Source organism: Rana temporaria, chromosome 2, assembly GCF_905171775.1.
Source record: "Rana temporaria chromosome 2, aRanTem1.1, whole genome shotgun sequence".
Classification (NCBI taxonomy): Eukaryota; Metazoa; Chordata; class Amphibia; order Anura; family Ranidae; genus Rana; species Rana temporaria.
The window spans coordinates 412470469-412485745 of NC_053490.1; the positions used below are offsets into that span (position 1 = coordinate 412470469).

At 38.3% G+C, this 15277-nt stretch overlaps 1 protein-coding gene across 2 annotated transcripts in view; it reads left to right on the top strand.

Annotated features, from left to right (window-relative positions):
* The window catches only part of MXRA5 (matrix remodeling associated 5), an 86173-nt gene that overhangs the window by 54562 nt on the left and 16334 nt on the right, over nt 1-15277 (top strand). The window contains exons 3-5 of one of the 2 annotated variants that reach the window (XM_040338164.1): nt 1716-1845; nt 5550-5940; nt 8926-13875. In XM_040338164.1, the coding sequence (XP_040194098.1) occupies nt 1716-1845; nt 5550-5940; nt 8926-13875 (5471 nt within the window). Of the gene's footprint in view, nt 1-1715; nt 1846-4741; nt 5250-5549; nt 5941-8925; nt 13876-15277 lie in introns of those variants that run through there. The other variant, XM_040338165.1, reaches the window with a different exon arrangement.

Below are 15277 nucleotides of genomic sequence, written 5' to 3' on the forward strand. Positions count from 1 at the left end.
TGTTTAGTTAAAACCCCTGTATTCTGGTGTCTCTTTCCCATAGGGGATAGTTCCCTACATTTTCTGCCTATAAGGCCCAACAGAAAATGGAAGGAACTTTTTTAAAAGCAAATGTAGTTCACATTCTGGACAGCTTTTACATGAACAGGTGTCCTCACTGGAGGGGTTTCCCGTGTCTCTTGCTCCAGTAAAAAATTCTAGAATTTTAAATATCCCATCATATTTTGTCTCAGGGACAATGGTAAGCAGGACAATAGAGATTGTTATTCTCCTCATTGGGGACAGAGACAGTAAAAAAAAATTGGCAGGGTTTTTTAAGCTGTAGGTTTCGACCACTGCCAATCTATGGGCTTTTTATGGTAGTGGAAACAGTTTTGGGTAATAACTTTCTTTAATTGCATAAAGGGGACACCAGTGGGGGCTTTCATTTGTTATCCTTTAAATGGCATTGTTTGTGTGCCTTTTATAAACCAAGGGCACAAAAAACTTCGGGTTCTCATAGTTGGTCCATTGTACTTTTTCTGGCATCTTAAATAACGGTTTAACAAATCACTGGGCCATATGGGTTAAAGTTTACAGTAATGTAATGAATCAATAAATTTGATTTAAGCTCAGCGCCAACAGTTTTTAGCACACAGATTTGGTAGCTAAGCACATTGACCCCCCTTACACTTTCTCTCCCTGTAGCCTAAGCCTAATCTTAACACTAACCTCCTCTCTCTTCACACTAACCCTCAGCTAAAATGATCCCACCCTAATATAAAATGAATCCCTTATTTGCATACTCATGTCTCTTTTACTAGGATTTTCTGTGTTGAAGACACAACTTTTCTTGCACCAAAAAATTGCAGTGCTGAGATTCTGGTATGGAAATCTGCTGTTGCGATCATGTATTTTCGACTTACTGGTCCAATTTCTTTTTCTAGCCACATAAGCTAAACCAGTTAAAGCCTCTTCAAAAAATGTTTCTCAGGCCGCAGGAGCTTTTAGCTAAAATGTACGTGTCTGCACAGGATATTAGCACATCATGCCAGACTTACCTGGCTGGTGGTCCCCTCCAATGCTGCACTGTCAGTGCTCCCTTCAGGCACGGTTTCCTTCTGAGCGTTAGGAAAGAAGTCACATCATCATGGCACAGACTTGTGTTGTAAATGTACGCTGAGCCCTGCCCAGTTTTCTTTTTATCTGAACTAATGAACACCTCTCCTTTTTCTTATCTCCACAACATGGGGGTGTTTTGTGGTTTAAGGAAGTGATCTAGGCAGAGCTGATATGGCTTCATGAGTTACCATTGGCAGAGAGCACAGGACACAAGACAGCTCTACATTTCTAGAGGGATTAACAGCTACTTTTTTGCACTTGTCAAACAAAATACTTCCACCTGTATATTTAATAGACCAAAAGAGAAAAAAAATGTTCAATGTTAGAATTTATATGCACTCTAATTAATGCAAATAATACTCCTCCTTCAGCAGAAACAGAGTCCATTGTTGGCAATCACAAAGCTGGGGACTGTGGTTGGGAGATGTCATTGCAGGCATTCCCAAAAAATCAAAATCAAAAGTGAACTACAAACCCTACTTGTGGAATATCACATTTTGGTGAAATGACTTTTCGAAAAATCAAATACTTCCTGCCTGAGTTTAGTTTGCAATTACACTGAACTTTTAGAATTGTAGATCTACATTTCTCACATATACTATCTTCTGTTTCAGCTTTAACAGCATTCAATCCATACCTGAAAATTCATTTGTTGGACTTTCAAAACTGGAGATGCTTTTGATTCATAGCAATGATGTGCAAAACATTCCCAATGGTGCTTTTAGAGACCTGAATTCTCTACAGGTAATATGCTTGACTTACATTAAATTTGTGCAACTGCTGCTTTAAGCAGAAGTAAAAATGTCACTTTAGTTCTAACCGGATAATAAAGTTCCCAAAGAATCTATTTAAACAGTGTTCAGTGTATCCTTGTTCTGGTGTAGTGATGAGGTAATGTGCTTGGTCAATACATATAACACTTATATCACTGTATTCCTATTCCTTTCCCTGTGGGTAGGTTGACCTTAAAAATCTTTGTTTTCTGTGGCACATGAAATCAGTTTAGAAAACTGCAAGAGTTTGGAGAACTATAAAAGTGTAATATACAGAAAATGTGTACTATAAAAATGTTAAAGCTTAAATGGAATTTACATTTGAGCATCTACCAAATGATCATAAAATTATTAGAAGTGAAATAGCTCAAATTCGGAAACCAAAGAGCAGATGGCAAATGGTACATACTCCTTTTTTCAGATTTCAGAAAATCATTTTTTATGGCCCAAGGACGCTGCCAACTTTAACGCCCTTTAAACACCTATGCAAAGGATACTATGGACAGCACATTGTGCAGTTCAGATTATCAAAATATGAAGCGTTAGCATTGCGCCGCATTGCTTTGCTTCAAAATGTAAGCCTTATATCACGTCAGGAGGTGTTTGAAGCCTTTTAAAGCCTCCCATGCAAGTCTATGGTAACGCTACTAAGGAAGAATATAATGTCCCAAAATGCCCTGTAATGATAGAGGAAAGCGTAGAGTGTCCTGTAGTCACTTCCTTCTATGCACTTCCAGTTTGTTCTGCTTGAAGATGGCTGACATCAATGTGCCTCTGCTCAGCCAATTGCTCATACATCAGCATCATCTGCAGGAGGCAAAGCATGAGAAAAGGCACAGTAAAGGAATCCATCATGCTGCCTTCCCTGCTAATGAAGTGTGTGCAGGAAACATTCACCATCACAAGCCACACCTCAAATTGTTTATTTCATGTAACTTCCCTTTAAAAAAAAATAGGTATTTATGGAGTGGCCAAACCGTGCATAGGTCATTTGGAGAGCGTTTATAAAGCGTTACTTAGTGCTTGTAAAAAGACACTCTTACGCCTATTCTATTTTGTTATAAGTTAAAAAAAAATCAAAGTGAAGTAAAAAAGTCTAAAGAATAGTCCTTCCAACTTAGGCAGCGCTAAAATAATCAAACATAAAAATAAACACTCGTCGTAAAAGAAACGTTGTTTTCCTCGATGAGGTGCTTGTCAGGCTTGACGAGAATCTTGTCAAGCTTTCCTTGCATACACACTGTCAAGACAAAATCTCGTCGTTCTCAAATGCGGTGACGTACAACACGTATGGTGGCACTATAAAGGGGAAGTTTGATTCCACTGGCGCCACCCTTGGGGCTGCTTTTGCTAATCTCATGTTACTGCGTGCTTAGTGAAATTTTGGTGAGAGACGATTTGCGCTTTTCAGTCTGTTACAGCGTGACGAATGTGCTATCTCCATTACAAACGCTACTTTTACAGAAGGTGCACTCCCGTCTAATACTTTATTCTGAGCATGAGCGGGTTTCTAAGTATACACACAAACTTGTTTCTCGTCGAAAACCAGCCTGACGAGAAACACGACGAGGAAATTGAGACTCCCGACGAGAAAAAAGAGAGCATGTTCTCTTTTTTTCTCGTCGAGATCCACAACAGTTTTCTTAACGAAAAACATACACACTGCCGTTTTTCTTGGCAAAAATGCTCTGCAAGCATTTTTCTTGATGGATTTTGCCGAGGAAAACGGTCGTGTGTACGAGGCTTAAGCACTAAGGGCCAAATCCACAAAAGGGATACGACGGCGTAACTGCTGTTACGCCGTCGTATCCCTGTTCCTAACTATGGAACTGATCCACAGAATCAGTTTTCCATAGTTAGGCAGAAGATCCGGCATGTGTAAGGGACTTACACTGCCGGATCTTAGGATGCAGTACCGCATCCGCCGCTGGGGGCATTTTGTGTCGAAATGCCGCCTCGGGTATGCAAATTAGCACTTACGGAGATCCACGAAGCTTTTCAGCTTCGTTTTTTCTCCGTAAGTTTTAGTTTGCATAGGCAAAATTAGGGCTGCTTTTACAAGGTGTAAAGTTAGTACACCATGTAAAAGCAGACCTTTCTGTCCAGCGACGCGATTTTTTTTTAATTTTTAATTTTTTTTTCCCGCCGTATCTTTTTTTTTTTTCCGACGCAACTTTATTGACCCGTCGCAATCCACAAAGCTCGGCGTAATGTAATTTCGCGCTATGCACGTCGGGAAAATGACGTCACGAGCATGCGCAGTACGGCCGGCGCGGGAGCGCGCCTAATTTAAATGGGAATCGCCCCCATGAAAATAGGAACGCCTTGCGCCGGCGGAATTTAAGTTACACAACCCAAAATTTCTAGGTAAGTGCTTTGTGGATCGGGCACTTAGGTAGAAATTTTAAGGCAGTGTAACTTAAATGGAAAAAAATAAGTTACGCCGGATCTTTGTGGATTTGGCCCTAAAAATTTAAACAGAAAATAATAATGATCTGCAAATCAAAGTGAGCCAAAAGAAAAAGAAGTTAAAAATGTAGTCAAGTTAAAACTAGCCCTTAATGTAGACACTAAAAATACAAAATTTGGTTGTTTACTAAGCCCACCTAGCCCCATGTCAAATGGCTGTACTAAATAGGTTTGCTGATATACTTATCTTACACCTGGCTTCTGCCTCCTGTGCCTTGGACTACACAGAATTTCGTAGTACTTCATCATGAGGATAGTGACATCAACCATCACTTGACATGCATAGGGTGGAAGAAAAATTAAATATAAATATACAATATAAATATATTCTGTACTTATAGATTTCTTTTTTATTAGTGCTGGATTTTGGCATTGCATCCCACAATGCAACATGAAACTAGCAGACAGTAGAGTAAAGCAATGATACTTTGAGGAATGTGGACATTTGTATACACATAGCTGGCTCCCTGGGGTATAGAAAGGTATATGCATGCAAAAAAGTATGTCTCCCTTCCACACCATCAGCGAGGTGAGGAGATGCTGGAAAATAAGGAGACCTTGTGCATCAAGTTGCCACCTCTTGCCCTGGAGTAGTATTGAAGAATTCCTTTGGATCCCTTAGCCTTGCACTATGACTCATTTAAAGGGGAAGTTTGGTTAAAAATATAAAATCTGGCTCTTCTGCAATAAACGATTCTTACCTCCCTCCTTTTAAACTCTTGCACATACACAGTTCACTGTACAATCCCAGCATGTGCCATGATTAATTAACTTCCATTCACATTTTTGGGAGGTATCCCAGCCTGATCAAGCAAGATGGCCAAAGATCCCAAAACTGGAAAAAGCTGGCAAGAACATGTCAGCACCAGTGATGAAGCTTGAGGATGTCCCATGGATGGAGCAGAGGTGGGTATAGTTCTGTTTTAAGTATTTATTTAAAAACTCCAACACTGCTCACGAAAAAAATGTTATCTTTACTTTAAACAAGTAAATACAATTCTGGGATCCATCAATATCCAGTATGCCCAATACCATTGTTCACGGACATCCTAAAAAGAATAACTCAAGGAGAAAACATTTTAGACGAACAGAAAAAGAGGGAAAGACAGAAAAACACATACATAGGATGCAAAAAATGGCTCATTTGGGTTTAACCATACTGTAATGTATTATTATTGGTTTAACCATATTTATTTATCTCTGCAGGTTTTCAAAATGAGCTACAACAAGCTGAAGGTGATTACCAGCCATACATTTCATGGACTTTCTAGCCTAACAAGATTACACATTGACCATAATAAAGTCGACTCCATCCATCCTAATGCATTCAATGGTTTAACGGCATTAAGACTACTTCATTTAGAAGGAAACTTACTTCACCAGCTTCATCCCAACACGTTCTGCACTTTCAGTTTTCTGGACTACTTCCGACAATCAACATTAAAACATCTTTATTTATCAGATAATGTGCTACAAACACTTCCAGCTAGTATGATTCAAACAATGCCACTGCTGGAGAATCTGTACCTCCATGGGAACCCCTGGGCCTGTGACTGCCAGTTAAAATGGTTACTTGAATGGGATGAACAATCAAACGGTAAGATTTTTTTTTACAGTATATATATGTATTGAGGGCCAACGTCAAGTAAAACAAATTTTTAATTATTTTACTCTTTAAAACTATAAGATTTCCAAAATATGCATGTCATTTTATTAGATTTGCTGGCAGCCACACAACACTTTAATACCTCTGGTCACTTTCTCATCATTTATAGCAGCTGTACAGCAAAAAAAGTAGGGACTTTTTTTGTACATATATTTACCTTTAGTCCAGCTTTAGTACTGCAGGGGGTGATGTCATGCTGCATTTCGGTAAGTTCCTGGAGAATTCTGAGTATGCAACATCTTGCCATAAGTTGCTGCACCACAGTGCATGATTGTGTTGTTGAAAGATTACGGATACTCTATATTCCCCATTAACTCACCAGAAGAAGGAGGACATCACCCTCATGCAGGCACCACAAGCAGAAACTGGGAATGATCTTCCCACAGGGATTTTTTTTTAGCTTTTTGTAGAGGGGAAGAGGCACAATTGAATTAAAGTGATTGTAAGGGTTATTTTTTTTTTCTAAAAAAATAACAAACACGGTTTTGCACAGAGCATCTTTGTACATCCTTTTCTGGGGTCTCCCAGTGGCACTCCTGGCTCCTCCTCCTCCTCAAGTGCCTCTACAGAGAGCCATTTTCCCTGGGGGCACTCATGTGGGCATGTCCCCGAGTCCTGCTGCTCTGTCCATTGACACAAACAGCAGGACTGGCACTGGATTTAATTGACAGCAGTGGGAGCCAATGACTTCTGCTGCTATCAATCTATCCAATGAGGACCCGAGACAATGGCTGGAGCTGCTGTGCTCGTCGCAGGTAAAAAAAAGGGGGGCTCTGGGGGGGGGGGGCAGCTTGTAGCATAGAGTTTCCACCTTAATGCATAGAATGCATTAAGGTGAAAAACCTTGAGGGCTTATAACTCATTTAACCACTTCAGCCCCGGAAATATTTACCCCCTTCCTGACCAGAGCACTTTTTGCGATTCGGCACTGCGTCACTTAAACTGACAATTGCGCGAACGTGCAACGTGTCACCCAAACAAAATTGATGTCCTTTTCTCCCCACAAATAGAGCTTTCTTTTGGTAGTATTTGATCACCTCTGTGTTTTTTCTTTTTGCGCTATAAATAAAAAATGAGCGACAATCTTGAAAAAAAGCAATATTTTTTACTTTTTGCTATAATAAATACCCCCCAAAAATATATAAAAAATAATAATTTCTTTCTCAGTTAAGGCCGATATGTATTCTACATACTTTTGTAAAAAAAGTCGCAATTAGCGCATATTGATTGGTTTGCACAAAAGTTATAGCAAAAGTTATAGCATCTACAAAATAGGGGATAGTTTTATAACATTTTTATTATGTTTTTATTAGTAATGGTGGCGATGTGCGATTTTTATCATGATTGCGACATTATGGTGGACACCGGACACTTTTGACACTATTTTGGGATCATTGTCATTTATACAGCGATCAGTGCATCTCCCCGTTCTGCCGCTTCGTGACACGATTGTGGGCACCCAGCGGGCGCCCACTATGCTGCGATTTAAAGGCGACGTACAGGTACGTTGCTTTGCGCAGCTGTGCCTTCTGCCGACGTCTATTGTCATGCAGCGGTCGACAAGCGGTTAAGTGGATGATTTTAACTGTAAGATCTACTGTAACTAAAAGCCACATACACTAAAACTTTTTTGCCTTTAGGTTGGAGAGAGTGAATAATGTTCTAAAGGTCAGTCAGGTTTTTATTGATGTGCTCCCACTGCAAAGATTCCCTCTCACTTTCTGTTCCAATGACAGGCTGTAAGGTTGATTTACTAAAGAATTTGAGAATGTTCATACATTAAATTGAGTGCATTTTTGCTTCAGTTATCCAATGATTTACAGTTAAAATATGTAAATAGGCATTTTCTTAACATGATTGGATAATTAAAAATCTTTTTTTTTTTTTGTGTGTGAACATTGTAAAATCTTTTAGTAAAGCAGCCTCTGCCTGAAAGTGAAAGACTAGGGGTTGATTTACTAAAAGCAAAATGACTGTGCACTATGCAAGTGCAGTTGCTCCAGAGCTTAGTAAATGTGATAAAGCTTCACAAAGTTTTTACCAGAGAAAAAGTGAGAAAATATCCCACACGCAAAAAACTTTTTGCTATTGGTTGTTATTTTAGGTAAAATTCAGTGATATTTGATGTAACTAGGCAAGGTGGAGGACATACTGCACATGCAAACTTTATTTTCTGCTTTTGTGAGGAAAAAATTAAATATAAATTATATAAAATAATATGAAATATTACTAAAATTTTCAGCTTGCCATAACTTCATAAAGTAAAACTCAATTTCTGGGCTATGTAGTAATTCCCCATAGTTCACACTAATTTATACAGTGCTCTAAAATGTGATTTTATTTCATTATTTTTTAAGCTGTATATATTAGAAAGTTGATTAAAAAGCTGTATATAGACCATGTGGTTGTTCGCTTTGCACAGGAAGTTGCACTTTGAAGAGAATTTCCACCAGAGCTTAGTGAATGTGGTAAAATTTTCTTGACAAAGAATACCCAGCCATGGGTAAAAAAATACAGCATTTTGCTTGGTCATGATTGGATGATAGAAGTCAACAGAGCTTCACCTCATTCCCTAAGCTCTGGGGAAAATTCACTTGTAAAGTAAACAGTCTATTTACAGTAAGCAATCCAATCCCTATGAAGACTGTAACTCCATATCTCAATATGAAAAAGCTAGTTATGGGCTTGTTTTCATTTAAGAGCTGTAATTCTTTGTTGAGAAATACAACTGTACTATATATAGCATGATGTAGAGCAGGTGCTTCTAAGTTCAAAGGATGTAGTTAACCAGATAATTATGTCTACATGTAGCTTGTGTGCTGTTCTTGCTTTGAAGTTTCTATGTCTTTGTATTGAAGTATTGTTTTTACTTATCCAGATGTGGAATAATACATTTGCTGTTTCATATCTCTATAGGTGTTTTAAAATGTAAGAAGGATAAAGCATATGAAAACGGACAGCTGTGCCCAATGTGTTCTACTCCAAGACATCTCCAAAATCAAGAAATTCAGGGTTTGAAGGATATGTCCTGTTCGCGTCCTTTTATCTCCTCCCCATTCAGGATAAACAGTAGTGACACCTCCCCTGAAGATGATGATACTGATCTGCCATCATTAGAGCTAAATAAGGGTTTTATTGGACATATCGTTTTAAATATGACGGATGAACATGGGAATACAGTCAACTTGGAATGTCAAATGAAAGAAACAGAAGACTTCAGCAAAATACAATGGAACCAACTTCATCCAGAAGAGATTGACATCAATGCAACCTTTGCAGTGGATTTTGAATGCCCCATGACTCGGGAAAACTATGAAAAATTATGGAAACTAATAGCTTATTATAGTGAAGTTCCTGTTAAGATGGAAAGGGAGTTGTTGTTTACGGATAGCTCCAAAGTGACTTATAGATATAAACAAAATTTAGATCATGATTCGTATTATTATACAGGAGTAAAGGCTGTTATTTCTGCTGAGCCAGAGTGGGTGATGCAGTCTGTTGTCAAACTTCAGCTGAATAGAAAATTGAGCACCTCCAAGAAAGTTACTCTTTCTTTTTCTACACAACTTTCACAATCACTTCACACAAAAGATATTCAATATCCAAAAACCAGTTGGGTTATGATAAACAGGAATGATCGGACCAAAACGTCTTACAGTGTTATCAAAGGACAAGTTTGCCAGTTAAACTGCAATGTAAAGTCTTCAGAAACCCCTACTTTTGAATGGACTCTACCAGATGGGACAACAGTAAAAGCTCCACATAATGACCCTAATAGTAAATATTCAATAGCAACTGGTGGCCAGTTGGTAATCAAATCAGCAGATTTTTCTGATTCTGGCATGTACCATTGTATTGCCCGGGTAAAACATGAGGTAGTCACCTTACCTATCAGAGTGGTTGTGCAGCCACCATCAAATGAGATCTCTGAGAGCAATGTCAAGGTAGTCACCAAAACCATTGGTGAACCTATAACTTTAACTTGCAATGCACTCGCCAATCCAGATGCCGATGTTAACTGGATTTTACCAAGCAATAATATTATTAATTCAGGGACAAATAAAACTGATGCATATTTTTTAAATAATGGTTCCTTATTCATTTCAAATACAAAGCTTACTGATAGCGGTCTTTATAGATGTATTGCTATAAATCAATATGGAGAAGACCATTACAGTGTGCAAGTAGCAATACTGAAAAAGCTCTCTAAACAACAGAATAAGGTGACAATAATTAAAAAACGGCCTATTGTAAAAGTATCAACAAAAGCAAAGTATGATCTTATAGATGATGATAGGGGTTCAGGAGAGAGAGATGTTGAAGAGGAGAAAGATAAGTATTACAATGTACAGGACAAGGTTAAATATGGCAAAGATAAAAGTTCTTCTGTAGGAAGAGGCCAAGGCAAAAACAACAGAAAAGACCGTAAAAAAATTAATACATGGAAGAATACAGAAAAAGTTAAAGAGAGTAATGTGGCAGAAGGGAGAAGGAAGTTTGAATCTAGGAAAAGATTAATTGGAGGCAATAAGCAAATTGATCCTAAGCAATGGGCCAACATTTTAGCCAAAGTAAGAGGGAGAAATGTTCTAAAAACTACAGAATTCCCTCTTCTGACCACCCCGAGAGCAACTACTGCACCAGCAGTCACTCACGACCTCACACCTCCGTCTTCTCTTTCTAAGCCATCATCCATTACAGAACCAGAAATTGTTGAAGAAGCATCAGCTGATGAAGATGAATTATTATATATAACATCTTCACCAAAAGTAACCATAAGGCAATATGATGATTTGACAACATCGCCAGCTGATATAACTACAGTAGGGACTACAGAAGAGTCAGATGACTATAATGAAATTTCCTTTGAAACAGAGATTGAAAAGACTTTGACAACAGAACCACCTGATACAGTGACTACACTTGCTACATCAAGTGTTGATATCACAACACTTGAAAACACTGATATTGAGGACTCCATCTATTCAACAGGTGAGGAGGACTTAAGACCTTTCACAGAAGAAGAAGAAGAAGATGCAAACATACAGTTATATGATACAGATGACCTAGCTGGAACTGTCAGCACTGAACAAGAAAGCCTTATAGATGATTTTTCTACCATGGGAACTGATACCTTTACTACAGAGCAAAATATCCAAATTCATGATAGGGAAAATCACTTCATTGACATTACAACACCTTCCTATGATATGACAGAATTTAGCACATTTGTTAAGTCCAAAGTGATACAATCTACACCCTTTGCCCTTGATGAACTAGTAACTACAGAAAATGAGATTTCATTTACAACCACACCTAACCTTTCAGGAGAAATATCTAAAAATGATCACATAAACTTTTGGGATGTGGATAATGATATCTCCTCTCCATCTCCAACCAGAACTAGTATTCCAGAGAACGAACAAATTGTTTCTAAAGCCATAGACAGTTTAATACCTAAGTCTAGTGTTTCTTTTTCTACACAATCACCTGCAACCACCAGCAAAAATGATTTGGTGCCTATATCATCTGCTCCAGTCACTGAATTCTTCAGAGAGGATTCTATTGCGCCAACTGAAAACATTGTGGATACATACAATTCACATGAATCACAAACATTTTCTTTGGAAACAGGGCAACAATTAGTGACCACCACCCTTAGTCCCCATACTCTGATTATTTCTAGTGACAGAAAAGAAGTGGTAACATTTGCTGTTCCAGAAACAACAACCATCAGAACAACACCTGTACAAAGGCAAATAGCCACCACAACCTCACAGCCCATAACACATGGTAACGTCCAGTATCCTCGAAGAAGAAACCAAGGAAGACGAAAATTCAGACCAAATCGTTTTAGACAGAATCAGATTGTCCCTACAGTTCCTTCTTATAGAGATGTAAATATTATCACTCAAAAACCTTTTGTGATAGAATCTGAAGACAAGTCCACTAACATAGTCAGTTACCCTCTTGATAACAGCATTTATCAGCCTGTTGAAATAACACAGCCAGCAATTAAATTAGCAACACCTAGTCCTGCAGTGCCCAAAATTTCAGAAAAGAGTGTATTAGTACACATTCCATTTACTACTCCTGCGGCTGAAACACAAACATCCAACATTTTTGAATTGCCAATTGTTGCACCTGTTACAACAGCTCAAACAGAACAGAAATCTGATGGCATACATAGCACAAAACATGCAGAGGATTATGTAACAAGATCAAATCAATATATATTAACAAATAAAGCTGAACAGCCTTTTTCTCATAGTACCACTCCAAGGTATTTCATTACGCATTCACCTCTATCAAGGCCTGAAACAGATTTAGATACTTCTAAAGATGCAGATGAAGAAGTTTATATAACTGTAGATCAACCAGTCATAACAGAGCCGTCACCAGTACTTGTAGAAGAACCACCATCTGCGACTACTGAAGCTGCTCCCATTGAAAACGTTCTGAAAGATTTAAATAATAGACAAAACATGGTTCCTGAAAGGGCCATAACATTGCCAGTACAAGTTACACAGAAAACTGACCACTTCATAAAATATTTTAACAAAGCACAAAATGTACCTAAGCAGCTTCCAACCACAACAACAGTACAAACTATACAAAAAATGACAACCACTGTTAATAGGGAAGAAAAGGATCACACAACAGTGCATATACACTCAGGAAACAAGGAAAGTCCTAGAAGACCAGTTCATCAGGCTACAACACCTAGTCTTGGAAAATATGCCACTGTATTTCCGGTAACAAAAAAAGTTTTTGTTCCCACTACACATTATCACTTAAGCTCGTCAAGTATGCCATTTGTGCCTACTCAACCTCCAGTTCCCAAGAGAACCACTGATCAGGAAGATGTAAATGAACTAGACCCATATCCTTCTATCAAAAACAAAATATTTGTTCAGCCAAAGCAGGAAAACGTTAAAGATGTCTATACCACAAGATCAAATAACAGCCTTCTTTATAACACCAAATATTACCATAAACCCAGAGTAGTGAATAACAATCATCATGCAGTAGTTCCACCCTATTACAATCCTTCAAGAGCTACTATAAGACCACCTTTAATTGGAACCCAGGGACCTCTTCGCTACTTTATTACTAATCAGCCCATTTCAGTAACAAATAAACCAGAAATAACAGCTTACACGGCTCAAGAAAGAAAAACGTATACACCATATATATCAACAACCCCACCAACTACAACAACCACAACAGTAATTCCATTATTCAGGCCAAGGCCAGCAACACCAAATAAATATAACCAAGGACAACGAATAACACCCTATTACAGACCATTTGGGAATAACTTTATTACAGATGGTAAAGGCACTGCAATGAGATTCCCTTATCACGTAAATCCATACTATATAAACCCAAGAAACCCTTATCGTTTAAATAGAACAAGGAATTTTCAGTTTACTGCAACTTCCAAACCAAATCTGCCATCTATTGTAGTCCCAGACAATGTAACACCTAGAACCTGGACAACAACATTGATTCCAACAACAACAAGAACTACTACATCCCCTGTTCCAGCTATGACCAAAGTTTCAACAACCACAACAACTTTGGCTGTGACAGCTTCTCCTTATATTGCACAAACCCGAATGTCACAGACACTACATCCATACTGGTATTATTTTAATATCAATCAAAGACCTCGACTTACATCAAGTAAAGCAGAACCAACACCACAACCTCCTATAATTGCCAAAGTCCAAGAAAGCAAACCAAGGATTATAACCACTGGCTTCCAGTTTGTATCACTGCCATATGAAATGGGTGCAATTTTTCCATGCGAAACAACTGGTGAGCCAAAGCCCACCACTACTTGGACAAAACTTGCCACAGGTAACTTGTGAATATAAATGTATCTTTACTTCTTATAAAATTAAATGTTTAACAAAAATAAATGTGCAGTTTAGATGCTATATAAAAACAATATAGATTTCTGGCTTACCAGAATGCAAGCTGTGTAACGCCTGTATAATGATCTAATTCCAGGAGTGCAGCGAACTCCAACTCACAGTGGTGGACAAAAAACAGATTGGATAGGAGTCGATGCACCAGGCGGTACAGGAAACCAGCAATCATATCCAATAAGAAGTATCAAACAGGCATAACAAAAATGAGCAGCGTAACGTGTTTGTCACAGTCATGTGACTTCATTAGGGGATTGGATGCTCGCTGCTCGTTTTTGTTATGCCTGCTTGATACTTCTTATTGGATATGATTGCTGGTTTCCTGTATCGCCTAGGGCATCGAGTCCTATCCAGTCTGGTTTTGTCCACCGCTGTGAGTTGGAGTTCGCTGCAGTTCTGGAGTTAGATCATTATACAGACATTACACAGCTTGCCTTCCGGTAAGCAGGAAATCTATATGGTGGTGGCACACGCGTGATTATGGTGTTATCCCTGAGGTTCACTCTCCTATCTGCTATAGCGCTTAGTGGCTGTCCACATCCAGCTTCTATATTCAATCCATGGACTCTGAGATCATTTTACACAACTGTTTTTAAATACATTTTTAATTATCACTCTCACTGGCTTATTGAGCACAGCTATTTTTTTTTCTTTTTCCTACCTATTCTGAATGTGCTATCTCACGTTTGAGCTGCTGCAGTTTTTTGTGTTTTATATTTGTATTATAATATGTTGATTAGGTAGCTTGGTATTTCTTACTTTTTACTTATATAAAAACAACTAAGTCACTTAGGAATGAAACCCAAAAATTTGCAGGAACCTGTTACAGTCTCCAAATTCCTGACATCTTACCTGAATGCTGAACTCTTTTGACAGATAAAGCTCTAATGCCGCATACAGGCGGTCATTTTTTGTGATGAAATAAAACGACGTTTTATATCATGAAACAAAACAACGTTTTTGAAACTTCAATTTTAAAAAACGACGTTGCCTACACACCATCGTTTTTTCAAAATGCTCTAGCAAAGCGCGGTTACGTTCAGCACTCTTTTCCATTGACGCTCGCTTCATACCTTGCTTCTGAGCATGCACGGGTTTAAAAACGTTGTTTTAGCTACACACAGTGATTTTTTATGACACAAAAAACGACGTTTTGAAAAACGACACAAAAAATTGAAGCATGCTCGAATTTTTTTTTTTTGTCGTTTTTCAGAAGACATAACATTTTTTTTCCCCACACACGGTCATTTTAAATTACGTTTTTAAAAACGTCGTTTTTTTTCATCACATTAAGCGACCGTGTGTGCGCGGCATAACACTTGTAGTGTCAA